Source organism: Arvicola amphibius, chromosome 10 (genome assembly GCF_903992535.2).
Source record: "Arvicola amphibius chromosome 10, mArvAmp1.2, whole genome shotgun sequence".
NCBI lineage: Eukaryota > Metazoa > Chordata > Mammalia > Rodentia > Cricetidae > Arvicola > Arvicola amphibius.
Genome location: NC_052056.1, coordinates 58,068,741 through 58,087,277, shown reverse-complemented (window position 1 = coordinate 58,087,277; position 18,537 = coordinate 58,068,741). Strand labels below are relative to the sequence as shown.

At 43.9% G+C, this 18,537-nt stretch overlaps 1 protein-coding gene across 1 annotated transcript in view; it reads right to left on the bottom strand.

Annotated features, from left to right (window-relative positions):
* Window positions 1-2,135: 2,135 nt before the first annotated feature.
* Window positions 2,136-18,537, bottom strand: part of Parp14 (poly(ADP-ribose) polymerase family member 14) — a 33,824-nt gene continuing 17,422 nt past the window's right edge. Inside the window, exons 7-17 of the mRNA XM_038346734.1 lie at window positions 15,240-15,479; window positions 14,479-14,700; window positions 10,259-10,313; window positions 9,553-9,702; window positions 9,229-9,291; window positions 8,707-8,871; window positions 7,336-7,542; window positions 6,649-7,248; window positions 4,784-4,917; window positions 3,618-3,792; window positions 2,136-3,331 (exon numbers count right to left, since the gene is read on the bottom strand). Coding sequence (XP_038202662.1) covers window positions 3,042-3,331; window positions 3,618-3,792; window positions 4,784-4,917; window positions 6,649-7,248; window positions 7,336-7,542; window positions 8,707-8,871; window positions 9,229-9,291; window positions 9,553-9,702; window positions 10,259-10,313; window positions 14,479-14,700; window positions 15,240-15,479 — 2,301 coding nt within the window. The 3' untranslated portion in view covers window positions 2,136-3,041. The remainder of the gene's footprint in view (window positions 3,332-3,617; window positions 3,793-4,783; window positions 4,918-6,648; window positions 7,249-7,335; window positions 7,543-8,706; window positions 8,872-9,228; window positions 9,292-9,552; window positions 9,703-10,258; window positions 10,314-14,478; window positions 14,701-15,239; window positions 15,480-18,537) is intronic.

Below are 18,537 nucleotides of genomic sequence, written 5' to 3'. Positions count from 1 at the left end.
AAGCCTCTCTGATGAGGACTCAGGTCTGATCTCGATAGGACTTGGAAGGCAATTTGATGCTCTGTTCATTCAACAAAATAACAGTGGTAGATTCACTTCCAGGGCCTCTGAGCTCCCCAGCCAGGCTTCCTGACCAAGTTGAGAGCTTGTATTTCAAACACAATTTTGCTATATACCTCAGACTGGCCTTGAATTCAAGATCCCCTGGCCCTGCCTCCCCAGGTGCTGGGATTACAGGTTTACACTAACGTGGTTGGTTCTAAATAGTATGAGCTTAAAATACAAGATGGAACAGCAGGTGGTGAGGTTGTGCATGGTTGTAAATGGGCTTTTCCTAATAAAATTTCAGTGTAAACACCTTTTTCCAGCATGGTGCTCTGTAGTCAGACTGGCTCACATTTGGAGACCTCTCAGCCCCGTGGCTTTTCCTCCTCCATCTGGGATCTTCTCACAGATTTACCAAAAGCTAGAGTTACCCTAGATGTTACAGGGTGAGACTTTATAAATTTGTGGCATTTTTGTCTCTTGTGCATTGCTGCGTACATTCCGATGGGATGCTTTAAACGACTAGACGGTAGTGTCTAGAGTGAGAAGGGAGGTGGAAAGGGGGATCTGTCTCATGTCTACACAGGAGTACTGACCAACCTGCACGTACACTCACGTGGACATCAACCAGCCTGCGTGGTTGTTTGTTTTCTCTCTTAGCCCACAGAGGTCCCCTCTTCCCACAGCACAACGTAACTCCTTGAGAATAGGGAGCTTTATGCAGTTACTGTCTCATTCACAGAACTTGGGCCAGTGCTCAGCATGGAAGGAGCACAGCGCACTCCTAGCTCTTTGAGTGGGCAGACAAGAGAGCAGTGTAGGCAATGCTCCACCAGTGGCTGTGGCACGGAGCATGCTGTGGCCAGAGCTGTTTCCTAGTCTTAGATTTGATTCCATCACAGAAACAGATCTTTCTTCAGGTACTTTTTGGTTTGTTCTGCATAGCTCAGTTGTGAGTCATTAAAGCATTTTGAAGGACCGAGATCTGTATGGAATGGGGAGAAAAGAAGAGAGAACCCGAGACTCACTCCAGGGTTCAGTATCCTGTGGGCATCCTGTCAGGCAGATCTGGTGAGTCCTGGCACTCTGCACAGCTGCATTGTTATAAACACAATAGAGTCAGGGCTGGGTTACAGCTCTCCTGATTTTAAAGGACACGAACACATTTTAGTTTGCAGCACAGGCATTATTTGATGAGACTCCTCAGCACATGTTGTTTCTAGGTAAGTTTCTCACGAGGCAGTCTAGGTTCTCTGAAGGCATGGGCTGGTGCAGAATGGACTCAGTGTAGGCTGGGCTAAGAGAAGCTTGGATGCTCTACAGTAGAGAAGTCTTTCATTCTCTGGGAAGGAATGGTGTTATACAAAGTCCTGGGAAGAATTAATACAGTATCGGTAGAAGCCGGAGATGGGAGGGGGTTCCCTGATGTTCTGGAGAGATTGTGAGGCCCTGGCTGATTGCCAAGAGGCAGCAGAGGGTGAGCACAGAGAAAGCCAGCATGACCTGGCCCCCACCCCATCCTGCTCTAGAGGATCACAGCTGAGTGAGAAATAGCACCTGGTAAAGAAGCACTGGGGCTCTGCAGAGGCCATCAGAGCTCACACACTCCCATAGGGTCCAACTGAGTTGTATCTGAATCAGAAGGGCTAACAAACCCACCTTGTTTTCAGTAGGTCTGGTGGTCAGGGCCATTGTGCTTTCAAGGAAGGCATCATGAAAAGGTGACCCTTGTTGTCAGGGCTGTTGAAATCCTCCAGGTGCCCACTGAAAGCAGATTCTGTACTGCATGGAGGGCACCACACACTGAGCCTTCAGCTTGTTTCTCATGTGTCCAAGGAGCATAGACTGTGTGGTCCTACAGAAATCTATGTAGACCTGTCTAGGGCTCCAGGCTGGCTGCTCACTGGATACAGGCTTTCTGAACCTTAACCTGCATGGTGCCCCTCCCGTAGTTCCCAACTGAGCATTAGTACCTTAAGGACCCTTGGTGCTGTCCTGTTAATTGTGGCCACTGTAAGTCATTGACCTACACCCACCCTCCCCATGTTTGCCCTTTAGGGGAAAAATGATTCTACCGAGAGACATTTTTTTTTTTCAAGTAATTTTACTAGAAGTGAGGAAAGGCTGAAGGTGACTGTAACATTTGTTGGTTGGGTCGTTATTCCACAGTGTAACATCTGGCTATTCAGTCTTGCTCTGAGTTAACTAAACTACTGGAGGACAAAAGCAGATGAAATCAGACCTCTCATTTTTATTTCATTTCCTAGAGGGCTGCTGGCACTGAGTTCAGATGCCAGTGCAGAGGAAGCCAGCCCCTCCTAAGCCACAGTCTGTCCCAGCCCACTTAGAAACAGCAGCAGAGATTCCAAGGCCTCTGTGTTGTGGCAGCAATGGTGACCCTTGCTCCACTTAAAGTACTCTGAACATATTCGCTTAAGCCCTGAAAAACTCTCCCCAAAGCACTATTCATGGGAACAAGGTCATGTTTGTGACCGTATCTCTCACTCTACCTGGCAAAGTCTAAGCACTCAATAAACGGCACTGAGTCTGAAATTGACAGGAGAAAATTAGAAGAACAACTTTAGCCAGGTCTGGTGGCTGTGCAGCCCACATGGCACAGGGCTGTTAGTGAAGGAAGAGGTTCTCTGCTCTGGATCTGTTTGGTTGGCAGTTGGCAGCCTTACTGGCTCAGTGACACTTTGTGTCCCCACGGCACACTGCCTCTCTGACACGATTCCCCTGGTGGCAGCCGGAACTGTGTGGCTTCCTCAAAGTCTGTGAGGGTGTTACTGGCACATTTGAGATAGCTTGGCTTCAGCTGTTACCTGATTTAAATTCTCAATTTGATTGGCTCTCAAGTGGATTCATTTCCACCATGAAGAAGCAACAGAGGAAACGTCCACGGCAAAGAAAGACCTGGTGCTCTTAGAGACAGCGTAAGGAGGGAGACAGTTAAAATCTGTCTTGCAGCAGATGCATGAAGGTGACCTGAAGTGTCACCGCCTAAAGGTGATGAGATACTCTGGGTATGCTTGATTGTCATAGAACACTACAAACAAACTTGGGTTTTGACAAAGATCTGTGACAGTGTCATACAAGTCAGTAGGATTTTGAGGGTCCCTTGGAGGAGGCACAATCAGTGACGAGTTTCCAGCTGTGTAGTTCCCAGTGAGAACCCGCACGTAATACATATACTTCTTCCCATTGGCATCTGGTCTGGAATATGTATCATGAGCTGAATAGGAAGCATGGACAGCAAAATAGGTTCCCTTCCCATAACATGTGGCTGCAAAGAGAAAGACATATCAAAGGAGTTCAATGTAGTATATAAATCAACATGTTAGCCCACTATGTCAGCTAATGTGAAAGGAATGCTTGGCTTGGATATTTTAAATATTTTCTTTATCATCATCATTGTTATTATCAGTTTTCCTCCTCAGAGGACATATAGCTGTTTACTGCTAAACCTTACTCTACTCTGGCCACCTCAATGTGAGGAACACAGTGAACAGAGCCCAGCGTGGTTCCAAGTCAGCAGTCCATTTGGGGAAATTGACTGCATCTTTCCTCACCGTTCTTCCCAGCGTAGCTGCGGTTAAATCCGTGGCTGTTGAGGTGTAGAATAGAGCTAGCCTCCGTCCCGTGGAAGAGTTGTTTCTCATTTCTTTCATGGCCATTCTTTTCATCCATAATTTTTTTGTTTGCCTGGTACCTCCTCCAGAGAGCTGGATTCTGGATCCTTTCGATCTATAAATTAATAAAGCATTGAGTTATACTGGAGATGCCAAGAGCCTTTGCCAAGTGATAGCAAATTGTTGTCTTTGTCTTTCTTTTCCGTTTTCTGGTTTTTTTCCTTCTTTTCTCCTCCTCCCCCCTCCTCTTCCATCTCCTTTTCCCCCTTCCCTTTTTCAAGACCGCATTTCCCTGTAGCTTTGGGGCCTGGAACCAGCTCTTATATACCAGGTTGGCCTTGAACTAACAGAGATCTACCTGCCTCTGCTTCCCAAGTGCTGGGATTAAAGCATGCACCACTACTCTTCAGTGTGGCTTTCCTAAGTATAAATTCTACTTGTGCAAATTCAGAGCAAAGTGACAGCGTCCTATGTTCAGAAATATTTTTAGAACTGATAAGACAGCTCAGGAAGAATATGGCAACCTGAGTTCGATCCCTAAAGTTGAACACTGACTCCACAAAGTTACAGTCTGACTTCTACATGTGTGCATGCCCCCTTCCTTCTACCCCTCCTCCATACACACACACACACACACACTGGGGGGGGGGCTGTTTTACTGGCCTGGAGTTAATATACCAAGTTAGGTTGGCCAGATGAGTGCCATAGTTTCAGCCTATTGTAAGCTACCTGATGTGGGTCTGGAAACCAAACTTGGAACTTGGGTTCGTCTGACAGCGCAAAACAAAATCTTTTAAATAATTAATTAATTAATTATGAATATCATGTTCTGCCTGCATGTGTTCCTACAGGCCAGAAGAGGGCATCAGATGTCAATAGAGATGGTTGTGAGCCACTATGTGGTTGCTGGGAACTGAACTCAGGATGTGTGGAAGAGCAGCCAGTGTTCCAAACCGATGAGCCATCTTTCCATCCCACAATACAAAATCTTGACCCATGGACCACCTCTGCAGACCCATATATGAGTGGGTTTATCCAGGAACATGGGTTATATTATTTACATAACTATGTAACTTTTCCATTAGAAAACTCAGCACCCGACTTACCTTTTCGATGACAAAGTTTTGGCAGGTCTGCTGGAACTTGTTTGCCACCATGATATACTCAGGATCATTGGTTTGCAGACTGACCACAAGCAATTTCTTCTGCCTCATGTCACTCCAGTTTGAAGGGATTTCAGCTGCAAAACAGACATTTGAGGGCTCCTGTGTTCATTTCCAGTATGCTTTGACAAAACCTGCCTCCCTCCCTCTTGTGTATTTTCTCATAATTCTGTATACTCAAGAAATCCCTTATCTTTCTAAAAGGATGTTGTTAAATGCATGGAGCATGGACCATTGGTATCAGGATGAAATGGGAAACTTTTTTAAAAGAGGCGGGTGATTTAAGGTGAGATAGCACAGTGGTAGATCTCTTGCTTGACACTTATGAGACTGGATTCCCAGCACCCTTATGTAGAAGACAAAAGCCATCGATGTACTGAGTTAGGGTTTCCTAGGGATGGAGCCTCTCTACCTACTCCTGTTTTGGTCTTGCTAAGGTGTGAGAACTGACTACATGCTGTAACTCACCTTCATTTAGTGCACAGCCTCTACTCTGATGTGATTTAACAAATTCATTACTAACTTGTTTTGAACAGTCTCTGTCATTTGCACATGCATGAGTTTGTACCACTGGAGGGCAGTCTACATGTATTTTCTCATTTGCCTCACTCCATCCTTAAGAGGTAGGTGGGTGGGTGCTAGGGTTCGTCTGTGAAAGGCTGCCAAATACCACATATGCTATATCATTCCTTAGAATAAGAATTGCTTAGAGTTTGGGGGTTCATCCATACTGGTCCCACAGAAGATGAATATAGTCTGTGGGAAGCCATAGGGGACTCATGTGGTTTGAAGGCAGGAATGACAGCCTACACAAGACAGCCACTCCCTTCCTGGGGATCAGATCCACCAGAAACCTGTATGCCATTTCCTGTACTGGTACCCAGGAACCTTTGGCTCAGGAAAGAGAAGAATATGGGAATAGAATTGGGGTCTTCCCTTGGTCATCATCATGGACACAGAGGCCAACTCTAACAAGTCTGTCCTCTGCTTGACTTTTGTATTCTTGAGAACCTTGGGCAACTTTCCTTCTGAAACTATTCTTTTTTAACCTCTGCCTCAGGCAGCCGTTATTTGACCAGAAGAACTGATCCAGTATAAACGGCCAGATGGAAAATGCAAGGCTAACCGTTGTTACAGTTAGGATGGTTCTTTTTGGGCTGTATTTTCCTGGCCATAATGTATGCTCTGGAAACTTAGGAGACCAAGATCTTTAAATTATTCTACTAAGGTTATCTGAATTTTATCTACTTTAAAATTTAATACAGTAGAGCATGGGTGGATTATGCCTTTAATACAGCATTTGGGAAGCAGAAGCAGGCAAATCTCTGAATTAGAGCCTAGCCTGGTCCAGGTCAGCCAGCCATGGCTACATAGTAAAACATTGTTGGGGGGGGGGGAGACAGAGAGAGACAGAGACACACACACACACACACACACACACACAGAGAGAGAGAGAGAGAGAGAGAAAGAGACAGAGAGAGAGACAGAGAGAGAGAGAGAGACAGAGAGAGAGTGAGTTCCAGATCAGGAATGGATGAATAATAATATCAAAAACAAAACAAGCTGTGTGGTGATGACTCATGTGTTTAATCCCAGCCTTTTGGAGACAGAGGTAGGATCTCTGTGAGTCCCAGGCTAGCCTGCTTTACAAGAGCTAGTTCCAGGTCAGCTAGGGCTCTTGAGCAGAAAAAATTCTATTTTGAAAAACAAAAAACAAACAACAACAACAACAAAACCACACTGTGTTTTTATATAATGTTAAACTCAGAATTGGGGCAATGGCTGACCCCCACCAACATGTAACTTACCTTCATCTTTTAAGATGCGCTGAACTGTGACACTCTGTCCTTGAGGGCCTGTGGCCGTGTTTGTCCTCAAGTTCACTGTGAAGTCCTGATTATTAATTTTCACAACAGTGCTCTTGTGTTTTGTCTGCCGTGCATCCTCCAACTGCATGTTAGTTATTTTGTCGAAACAGTGTGTGACGTTGTTGATAATATATCGCCATTCCACAAATGTGTGGACATAGTCTGCCTGGCTTTCCTTCTCTTTAGCCAATCGGATGCTCTTGATCAGGTTTTCAATCTCATCTCTAGCTCCCATCACATCTCTGGTAATTCCTGAAACTTTAATCAAAGGCGTCTTCTGGTCCAGCTCAATGGCGATATTCAGCCTCTCCTGCAGCTCATTCAGCTTCTTGTACTCCTTCTCTCCAAAGTCTCTGACACACTCATCGTCATTGCGATAGGAATGCTGCTCCTGAGTGATCAGGTTCTGTATCCAGGAGATCGTGCGTCCCACACTGTCTTCATCTTTGCCACATACCTGGAAAACTGTCTGCTCTATTTTCTTCTCCAAAAACAGGGTGTTCTGTTTGGGGGGAGTGGGCTTTGAAAAGCCAAAAAAGGCTAAAGAGAAAATGAAAATTAATTTTTCTTTTACTCCCCTCAGCATCAAAGTGAGGAATATGTATTTGATAAAAGTGAACAACTCACAGGTGATCCTAGACAGTAGAGACGGCTGGGGAGGAGCCGGGGAACCTTCTCTGTCTTTCATGTTATCATAAAATACATCCAGGATATGAGGCTGGAAGATAACAACTTTGACTTTTTTCACAGCCTGCACTGATGGTTTCTGGATAAATTCTTCAATGGCATCCATTATGGCTTTAGCAACTGCATTTGGGTCCTGTTGCGCACTTCCTTTAAAATCACACACACACACACACACACACACACAAAAGACAAGGATAAGATCCACCTGCAAAAGGCTGTGACATAAACAAGGAATTCCAGATGTCACAGGAAAGAAAAATGCCTGGTCCAACTTTAATCGATGTATATTTTTTAACATGGCATCATCATAGTTTTGACATCTTATAGACAGTGGGGAGGAGTTTCTGTTCCATGCTGTCCGAAGGTCAACACTCCAGGACAAGACCCTGAAGCCTGTTCTGATTTGTGACATTCACATCTGTCCTTTTCAGCTGATCCGGGCTCCCAGAGTCACTCCCCTCCCATTACAGAGTCCAGTTGACTTCCCCACTTGATATACTAGATTTTCAAAAGATCGTAAAAGGAGGAAAGAAAAAAAAGGTAAAACACCTTGAAACAACATGGTCCTTACAGAGACAATCTGAGCCTCTGGTAGATTTTATGCATGTGTTGAGATTCTCCCAGCTACCTCTGGGGACCTGATTCAAACTAAGGTAATTCTAAGGCACCCAGAACTGTAAGCTACTTGTTCTAGTCTACAATTCTAGGCGTATTAGTTACCCTGAGCCTCCAGGAAGTATTTCTTCCCCATACTCTGTACCATTTTAGCTCCCCAGTAGTATCGAATCAGCCACTGAGCCGATCCTCTCCTGTCTTCACCATGTTCAGATCTTCTTTCTCAAGCCCTGGAACCCACTGGCAAGGTAAGACTGTGGAACAGCCCAAAGTGAATGGCATCTCCAAAGTCACATGACAGGCAGTGTAAAAGTCTCCTAGGAAAGCTGGTTTGATAGATTGAGAGCCCATCTGGATTATCCCTGTTAATGGCGCCCACCACTGGGGCAGGAAATTACAGCAGATGCCTTTGACTAACCTTGAAGACAACAATTGTGGGGACACAGTTCACTCCTCCTACCTCTGTCCTTCCCATCATTGGGGCCACAGGTGCACATAAATGCACCCTGCTCATTTTCCTCCTCCTTAAAGAACCCACAGGCTTTGCTCATTCCCTAGTGGACGGGGTGCCTTGGAGTGAGGAAACTGTCTACTCCTAGGGAAGGTGTCCCTGTCATCACCCAGACCCAGTGAGCACCAAATCCATGGGGAAGTTGACACTTTGGGATGGAACCTTGACAGCCTGTGGCTACAGACCTGTGCCAATGGCTGGTAGGCAAATGGATGAGTAGTTCCGTTGTTCACATTCTTCCAAAACACAGGAAACTGATCTCTTCACGTCATTCCCACCATGAACGTGAATAATACTCTTGCACCTCAGTGATCCGCCTTCAGTGACTATGTACTCACTGTTCTGCTGAGCTGTGAAACAGGAGCAGATTCAGAGTCAGACGCTGACCTGCGCTTGGAGAAAGCAAGATGTCTGATTCCATGAGGACACGTTTTATGAATTAAACGTTCATGAAATACTACGTATCGTGAAATTTTGGGATTAATTTCTCTTAACTGTGAGATATCTTTCTACTTTTAACTTTGTTTCGTGTGGAATTCTTTCATAAAATATATGATCTTAAGGTAAATATAGGGGTCTCAAAACAAAACAAAAACAGATTAATACACTGTTTTCCCAGCCCAAGGCCCTTCCTCAGTTTCCTCACAGCCTTCCACAATCAATCTTCCCCTTCCAATCCAGCTCCAAGAAGCAGCATCGTTCCTTACCCAAGACAGAACATTCGTTTTCCACACTTGGTCCTGCACCTTCCAAAATTGCTTTGGAGACTCCTACATGAGAAAATCAAGACCGTGATCTGACCAGAAAGATGCCTTTGTGTCTCAACACACCCCATCAAAGAGCAGTAAGGACAGAGAAGAAAATTTCAAAAATGTTGCCAGTTGTAAAAAAAAAAAAGCACATTGAATTAGGTTTATAGATATTGGTTAACAGGAACAAGCCCAAGTCAACAAACTGTTTTGTCTATAGAAACACTTCTTCATAGGATCTACCACACTGATTACTGCAGGAGACAGAATCCATCTCAGTACCTGATTTGAGATTAAACGTGTTTGATGTTGAATTGACAATCACATCTGCCGCTTCTTTGGTGATGTCCCCTGTAGCCACTTGGAAGAGGATCGGGCCAATATTCATTTCGTGCACTCCTAATGTAGGGCTAGAAAGACTCCCATAAAACCCTGCCCAGAAAAAAATAAAAGATGGAATTAGGCACCAAGTCATCAGAAGCAAGAATAGCTGAGGTTGCAGGCTGCTCTATCACTGTATTGACTGTCTTTTACTGTGGCCCTGGCTCTGAGCTGGAACAGAAGTATAGCTTGAATTCGGGAGTTTGGGGCCATGCTAGGCAACGTGGCAAAACCTCGCTTCAAAACAAAGCTCCAGTGAATCCCAAACAAGATGAACTCAGAAACAGAAAGCCACATTTCCCAGTGAAGTATTGGCTTGTATAGTCTCTTAAGGTGTCTCTTGGAAAAGCCACGTCACATGATCCATTGGAGGTGGTAGTCTCATCCGTAATTTAAAAATCCCACTGTACAGATTATATAACCTGGCCCACCTTTCCCTTTTGCCCCAAGTCAGGCCAGTTTCTTTCATACTCACATTCATGGAATATCATTTAATATGTTCCACAGTTTGACATATCAGAGAAATGATCACCATCATCCTTTCCCTGTCATTGAACAGTTACTTAGTAACAAGAAGTCACTGGTCAGCTTAAACACTTTACTGTACCTTGGGTGTCACTTGGATTTCCATGACTCCTTTTGTCAAATTCATCTGAAAATGCCTAGAAACACAAACACAGTTTTAACCATTATACTCCCTATGCGATCAGTGAGTTTGCATCCTGGGGCTTCTGATTCTGTATGCACACATGTAGTGATGTGTATAGTAAAGCCATTGTGCCTGGCTTTGAGTGACATGTTTCAGCAAAGCCTTTGCTATGTTCGGGTTGATTGGTAGAGGCTGAGAAATTGTTTTGAGCCTGTTTTTTTCTTTCTTTTTTTTTTTTTGATTTTTGAGACAGGGTTTTTCTATGTTGTTTTGGAGCCTGTCCTGGTATATGGCCCACAGGACTACCCCTCCTCCCAGGGTTCATGTTGAGGTTATCTTGCAGTTTCTGACAAAGCATCTTGTTGCAGTTTCTGGCAAAACATCTTTTTCTTTCCTGTGCTCCCTCTACCCACCCTGGTTAGCTATAGGGGACATGTTTGCTCCTTCTTGAGCCTGGTAATTTCCCATCTGCTTGGGGGATTTCCATTGTGCAGCAGTTAAGTATAAAAGGTTTTCTCTAAGCATGACTAAACGGCATTCCCCATTTCCTCTTCATAAATGACCCACACCTCTTGTGTTCCTTAATCTCCAGCCCCTTGCCGACTTACAAACCGTCCTATAGTGCGGGTGCTGCATCCTGGAACTAGCTCTTGTAGACCATGCTGGCCACGAACTCAAAGAAATCTGTCTGCCTCTGCCTCCCAAGTGCTGGGATTAAAGGTGTGTGCCACCAATGCCTGACAGTGTTTTGAGACTGTTTAAACCTTGAAGAAATGTTGTCTGTCTGGAGACTCTGCACTTGGAGCTCCGTGTTAGCTTGCAGATGTACCGAACTTGGTCTGAAGACACTCCTGGAAACCTAGGGTTCTTACTTTTGATTGTGGCATTCCACTATATGTGGGCTGTCTACTCTCAAGGGCAGCAAAAGCAAGATGAATTCCGTAGCTGGAACATTTCCTAGCCCCTGTTAACCTTGTATATGTTTGAATAAAGTAACTAGAGTGAGCTAGTTTAAGCTGGGTGTCAGTCTCTTCCAAGAAGGTTGAATCCCTCTGTTCCTTTGGAAAATGGAGGCTTAGCATTTTGTTGGATTTCTCTCTCTACTACATCACCAATGACCGGCATCAAAAACTACACACACACACATGATTGGAAAATAATAACCCCTCAAACAGTAGTAGTTAATTTACTTCTATATTTTAAAGTTAAAAAATAGACATATTGATGGGAGGTGGTGGCACACAACTTTAATCCCAGCAATTGGGAGGCTGAGTCAGGTGGATCTCTATATTTGAGGCCAGCCTGGTCTACAGAGTGAGGCCAGAGTATTAGTTTCAGGACAGTCATGGCTATGCAGAGGAACACTTTCTCAAAAAACAAAATGAAAGACAAAATATACATACACTTTTTACAGATGCGAACAAAGTTGTAAATCCTATTACTAGAGCAATGTTTATAACAAAAACCAGACAGTTAAGATCCAATGGAGTGATAATTCTACACTTTCACATGCCCATGTGTTAAAACAGTAGCCAATAAAAATTATACTTTCAACGAATATTTAATGGAATGTAGAGGTGCTTATTTTATACTTTCCAGTGAAAAGGATATTATATGGCATATTTACGAGATCTCATCTAGAATCATACAGCAGAGGAGAATGGGACAAGGCTGACTAAACAGTCTCTGCATTTTGTGCTGCTCAGTGTGTCTGCATGGAAACACATTCCCTTCTTAACCAAACAGCCAGAGAAGCTGCACCTACAATCCGTGTTCAGACCTTCGGCTCCTGCTTGTCAGTCTCTGTCCCGGTCTCCACTCACAAGCAGCTCTTTCTGTAAATGTAATTCACGATGTGGGAAGTCCTTCTGTGTATGTGTTGCTTTCACCTGATAATGAATAAAGCCTTTTGGCCAATGACTTAGCAGAGTAAATTCAAGCAGGAAATCCAAACAGATATATATATAGAGAGAGCAAGCAGAGTCAAGGAGATGCCATGTAGCTGCCCAAGAATCAAGAGGTAGCAAACCATGATCTTTGTGGTAAAATATAAATAATAGAAATGGGTTAATTTTAGATGCAAGAGTTAGTTAATAAGAAGCCTAAGCTGTTGGCCAAACAGTGTTGTAATTAATATAGTTTCTGTGTGATTCTTCAAGTCTGGGAGGCTGGGACACAAAACGGCAGTCTCCTACAAATTCAAGCTTATGTCTCATTAAATTTTGAGAGTTTGTCATGTTTGGAGGAAAAATAATAGCATTTATATGTGTTAAAGGTGTCAGGAGACTAATCCTTTTTATAGATCTGCAGAGTATTCTATGTATTAAAGAAAATGAGGTGAGTGGTGCACGCCTTTAATCACAGCACTCCAGAGGTAAAGGCAGTAGGATCTATGAGTTTGAGGTCAGCCTGGTCTACAGAGTGAGTTCCAGGATAGCCAAGGATATACAGAAAAACCCTGTCTCGAGAGAGAGGGGGGGGAAGGGAGGGAGGAGGGGGGGGAGGGAGGGAGAGAGGGAGGGAGAGAGAGAGAGAGAGAGAGAGAGAGAGAGAGAGAGAGAGAGAGAGAGAGCGCCACATTTCGCAAATAAAGATTGGGAGACTCAAGTCTACAAGACATGATTCATCCCTATACCTGCAGACATTCATATCACACAAAAATCTCAGCACCTCCACCTCCTGCTCACGTTGTGTATAGAAATCTAAACTTCCAAAGTAGTTAGGACTTCTAGAAGGTAGAGCATGTGCTACAGCAATGCCCACATCACCTTACACCATGATGTCAAAGGGAATTTATTTAAAACTCTTAACAGCCAAGAAAGTGCATACATACAATCTCAGTATTCTGGAGGCTGATGCAGGAGGATTGCCATGAGTGTGAACAGTCTGGACTACTTAACAAGATCCTTTCTTTAAAAAAAGCCTAAATATGGGGTGGTGGTGGCAAACGTTTTTAATCCCAGCACTTGGGAGGCAGAGGCAGGCAGATCTCTGAGTTCAAGGCCAGCCAGGTCTACGGGAGCTAGTTCCAGGTAGCTAGGACTGTTACACAAAAAAAACCCTGTATTGAATAAAAACAAACAAACAAACATAACTAAGAAAACGAACCTCATGTTCTCATTGTGCTTGCACAGTCCAAGCTGAAGGAGTCAGGAGCTTTGGCTGCCCAATTAGAATGTAGGATCCCTGTGATTGCTTCGATGAATTTATAGGAAGTGTCTAGATCTGGATAACAATGACAGAGGACCCAAAAATTCCAACAGCCCATTCCCTGGGCATCTGTGGGCTGTCACCTTTACAGTGACATTGTGGAAACTATTCTAACACTAAGGTCATGTGCTCTACTGGATTACAAAGACATGGAGAACAGAAATCAGGCCTTAGAGTCAGACCACATTGCCATAGCTGATGTGACACACTGTGACCGAGGATGATTCTAGTATTTCTGGTCCAAGTGTCCTAAGTCACATGGGAATGCGTTCAAGCCACATCCTTCACTCACGATTAATTACATTTCCAGAAATAGCAGCTGGATCATCTGCATCTCATCCTGGAATTTTCAGATTGATAATGCCATAAATGTGCCTTGATATTATGTATTAACATTTCTATGTCCATAGGACAGGCAACCCCATAGACTGATAAAAACAATGGGCATTGCAATGTGTGAGTCTTACTTATCTGATTCTGACCCAGACATAAGGATGGAGAGATGGAGAGGCATTCATGACACAGCTGTAACCTCACACATTAACTCTATCAGTGACCACACAGAGGGATGACTGCCATTTCAAGGTGTGTTTTAGTAGTAAGATTATGTTCAAAATGAATTGGTGAATTGTTTAGAGACAGAATCTTGTATCAGCATTACATGTGAGAAACAGACCAAACTCCCAGCCACAGAGCAATAGCAGCTGAAACTGAATAACAGACAGAGAGAACTTCACTGGGTTAGTTTATGGACTGTTGTGGGTGTTTGAAACTTTCCAGAAAAAGAATTGATTTTTTTTCTATATCTAATTTGTCTTGAAATTAGTCATGCTACGTATAACCAGTCAGCACACTCTCCTGTGCTGAAAACACATGAAACAAACCTCCTATTAGACCAAGAAGACATAGAAGAACACAGGTCCAGTACTGCAGTTGGCAAAGAGATCAGAAGCAAGCCAAGTCTGTACCTGAATGTTTTCCAAGTCTTTTGGGTGCAGCAGAAACTGAACTTCCTGTAAAGTTTTCAGTTGGTTCTTGCTACTAAATTTGAGCACTTCTGAAATTATCAATTTAGCAAATTCGGGTTTAGGAAACCCCAGATTTCCTGTTCCTATTGCTGGAAATCCAATTGATTGCAGAGACAGTGCCTCGGCGGTTCCTAGACAGTCTCTGATGATGTTTTTCATGATCTGAAAAGCACAGAGCAGTTCCTTAAACGTCTTCTTTAGAAAGGGGGGACCCTAAAAAGAAAGCAGCTTGTCCTGGGAGCACTGTCCACTCTATTGTGCTTTCAACAAAAGTTAGCAGTTGTGTGAGGGGGAAACTGAGGGGAAGAAATGAGAAAGAGAACGTGGACACCCTTACAAGAGCACAGACTCCCTCCACCATAAGCAAAGAGGGGAAGCCACAGCCGTCCCAGTCTATCACTGTCCCCCAGCTTCAAGCCCTCACCTTACCTTTCCTCAGTAAATGTAGTATATTCCCCCAACCCTTCCTTGACCATCAGTAATTGCTGAGCACAATAACTAACTTACATTTCTAACTATGACCTATATAAACTATGACCTACAAGAGGTCATCTACAATCGAAAAGAAATGGCCATGCTATGGGACCTGCCAACTCATGATGCTGTCCCAGAAAAGAAGCAGACAGGGACTAGCTGTGGTGTGCTGTAGGGGAGTCCAGAGAGCTACCCCATGTCCTGGAGAATGTAAAGCTGGGTCCTACCTTCAGTGACTGTGCAGTGTCGTTGACTTTCCACTGTGGAATGACCACGTGAAATACATGGTGGCAGTTCAGGTTACAGCCACTGGTTTGTAGGATTGTGCCTGCCTTGACAGAGACCCCTTGTCCTGCTTCATTCAGTTCCTTCTGGAGTTCTGGCCCAGCCTTTTCTAGTAAGGCTTTAGAAAGTGGTCCTTTGTTGAGCACAAGATCCGAGGGAATGGAGTTGACAACGACATGGGTCTTAAAGACAAAACCAAAGATTCCTTTCAAATTCTTAGTAAAGGCATTCATCAACCATGACTACATTTGAGCCACTGGGCTTGGCAAAGGAAGACAACAGTTGCTTGTACATGTTGTGATTAATGTTCAGAGAAACAAAACTCATAAAAGTCATAGTGGAAACAATTCAAAGGTCCATTGGCTGGGAAAAACAAATGCATCTTCATCTAATAGGATATTATGCAGCCACTAAGAGGGATGAAGTACTGATACACGCTGCAGGCAGGCAAACCCTGAAAGAATTCTCATCAGTGAAAGAAACTGGTCACAGAAGACACAAATATATTATTTCATTTATTTGAAACCTCAACAACAGGTGAATCTGTAGAGCCAGGTGTGGCGGCACACGCCTTTAATCCCAGCACTCAGGAGGCATAGGCAGGTGGATCTCTGTGAGTTCAAAGCCAGCCTGGTCCACATTGCAAATTCCAGGACAATCAGAGTCATGTATTAAGACCCGGTTTCAAAAATAAAATTAACAAACAAACAACCAAACAACAATAGAGCAGATTAGAAGTTTTCTAGAGCTAGGAATGTGGGGTGATCTGGTGGATAAATTACAAGTAACTACTAGGGAACACAAATTTCTTTCTGATGGAATTAGTGTGCACTATATATTGCAGTAATGGTTGATTGTGGTTACACACACACACACACACACACACAAACTCATGCTTACACTGCAAGAATTATTATCCCTACATGAGCCCCAACTCCAAGACCTTCCATGTTCATTTTTATTTATTTATTTATTTTTTTTTTTTGGTTTTTCGAGACAGGGTTTCTCTGTAGCTTTGAAGCCTATCCTGGAACTAGCTCTTGTAGACCAGGCTGGTCTCGAACTCACAGAGATCCGCCTGCCTCTGCCTCCCGAGTGCTGGGATTAAAGGCGTGCGCCACCACCGCCCGGCTTCCATGTTCATTTTTAGTGAATATACAGAAAACACTGCTGTGCCCACTTGAAGTGTGAAGTGTAAGTTATATAACACTGTTTAAAGAAAAAAGCCATCAATATTCAGCTGTTAAAATGATGTTTAGCTTTGCTCAGCTTAGCCTGTGGGAACATGCTACAGCAGCATGTCCAGGTGAAAAGGTCCAATTGTGGGGCTGGGGTAAAATAGCTCAGTAGGTAAGAGCACTGGCTGCTCTTCCAGAGGACCCAGGTTCAATTCCCAGAACCCGCATGGCAGCTCACAACCTTCTGTAACTCCAGATCCGGGGGCTCTGATGCTCTCATATAGACCTACATGCAGGAAAAACCGCAATGCACATGAACTAAATATAAATACTTTTTTTAAAATTTCAGTTGTATCACTGCTGGTCATGACACACCAAGAACTGTTCCTGGTGAATGCTTAGAGACACTTTCTCTTGAAAACAATTCAGACCAAGACAGGGCACAGCATCTAGTTCATGTCATCTATTATCATAGCCAGCACATCCATCCACCTGTTTGCCATTTAAAGGTAATGGGGACAGATGACACCCAGTGGTGATAATTTAGGACTTATATCTTTGTCTTTAAACAACGCTTTCAAAAATTGGTTAAAACTTCACTGTAGAGGTTGGAAAGATGGCTCAGCAGTTAAGAGCATTTGCTCTTCTTCCAGAGGACCCAGGTTCTGTTCCCAGCATCCACTCATGTGGCTCACAACCACCTGGAGTCCACCTCCAAAGGCTCTGACACTGCGTTCTGGCCTCTGGGCAATTGCACACATGTGACATTCACTCACTAGGTCACAAACACATACACATAAATTTAAAAAATAACAGAAATAAATCTTTTTTGTGTGTGTGGCTGGAGAGACAGCCGTGGATGCTGGGAACCGAACTTTTATATTTTTGGTTATGAGCCTAGCCTTTAGCAGCTGAGCCATCTCTCCAGCCCCAGAAATAAATCTTTAACAAATTTTCTCTATATTATGATGTTTGGTTTTTTTGTATTGTCTTAATAGTTCTCTCTCTCTCTCTCTCTCTCTCTCTCTCTCTCTCTCTCTCTCTCTCTCTCAATAGAAAACAAGGTCTTATATAGTTCAGGCTTGCCTCAAATTCACTTTGTAACCAAAATAACCTTGAATTTGAATTTCTGATCCTCTTCCCTCCATCTTCTAGTGCTGTTTTTACAGACTTGTGGCTCCACACCGTGTTTATGCAGTGCTAAGGGACTGAACCCAGGACTTCATGCCTGCTAGGCAAAGCTCTTTCAACTGAGCCTCAGCCAAGCATTTGTCTTAAAAGCAGAACAGTAACTCAAAATGCTTAGAGCTGTCTGAGTGACAGACAGGGCAGATCACCCAACTCTCAGCCCCAAGCCCCTGCTGAAGCAGTCAGAAGGGTGAGACAGACATTCACTGGAGGACACAGCTACAACCATGCAAAGCGACCTGCAGCTACTAGTCAGGAAGAAAGTACCAGCCTGCCCTGCTTCAGATCGCTACGGCTCCAATGAGTAAAGCCTGTGTTGGAAAGGGTATTAAATAATTTTCAGGAAGAAGGGAGGGAAAACAGGTCTCACTATGTAGCCCTGGATGGGCTGGAATTCTATGTGAACCAGGCTTGCCTTGAACTCACAGAGATTTGCTTGACTCTGTCTCACAAGTGCTGTAATTAAAGGCATGTGCCTCCATGCCCAGTTACACACACACACACACACACACACACACACACACACACACACACACACGATGGAGGAGGGTCATCTGTCTATGTGTTACTTTCATTGGTTAATAAAGAAACTGCCTTGGCCCTTTGATAGGACAGAAAATTAGGTAGGCGGAGTAGACAGAACAGAATGCTGGGAGAAGGAAGGTAATGAGGCAGACACCTCAGGCAGACGCCATGCCTCTCCTCTTCGAGACAGATGCAGGCTAAGATCCTTCCTGGTAAGCCACCACCTCCTGGTACTACACAGATTACAAAATATGGGTTAAAGCAAGATATGAGAATTAGCCAATAAGAGGCTGACACTAATGGGCCAAGCAGTGTTTAAAAGAATACAGTTTGTGTGTAATTATTTTGG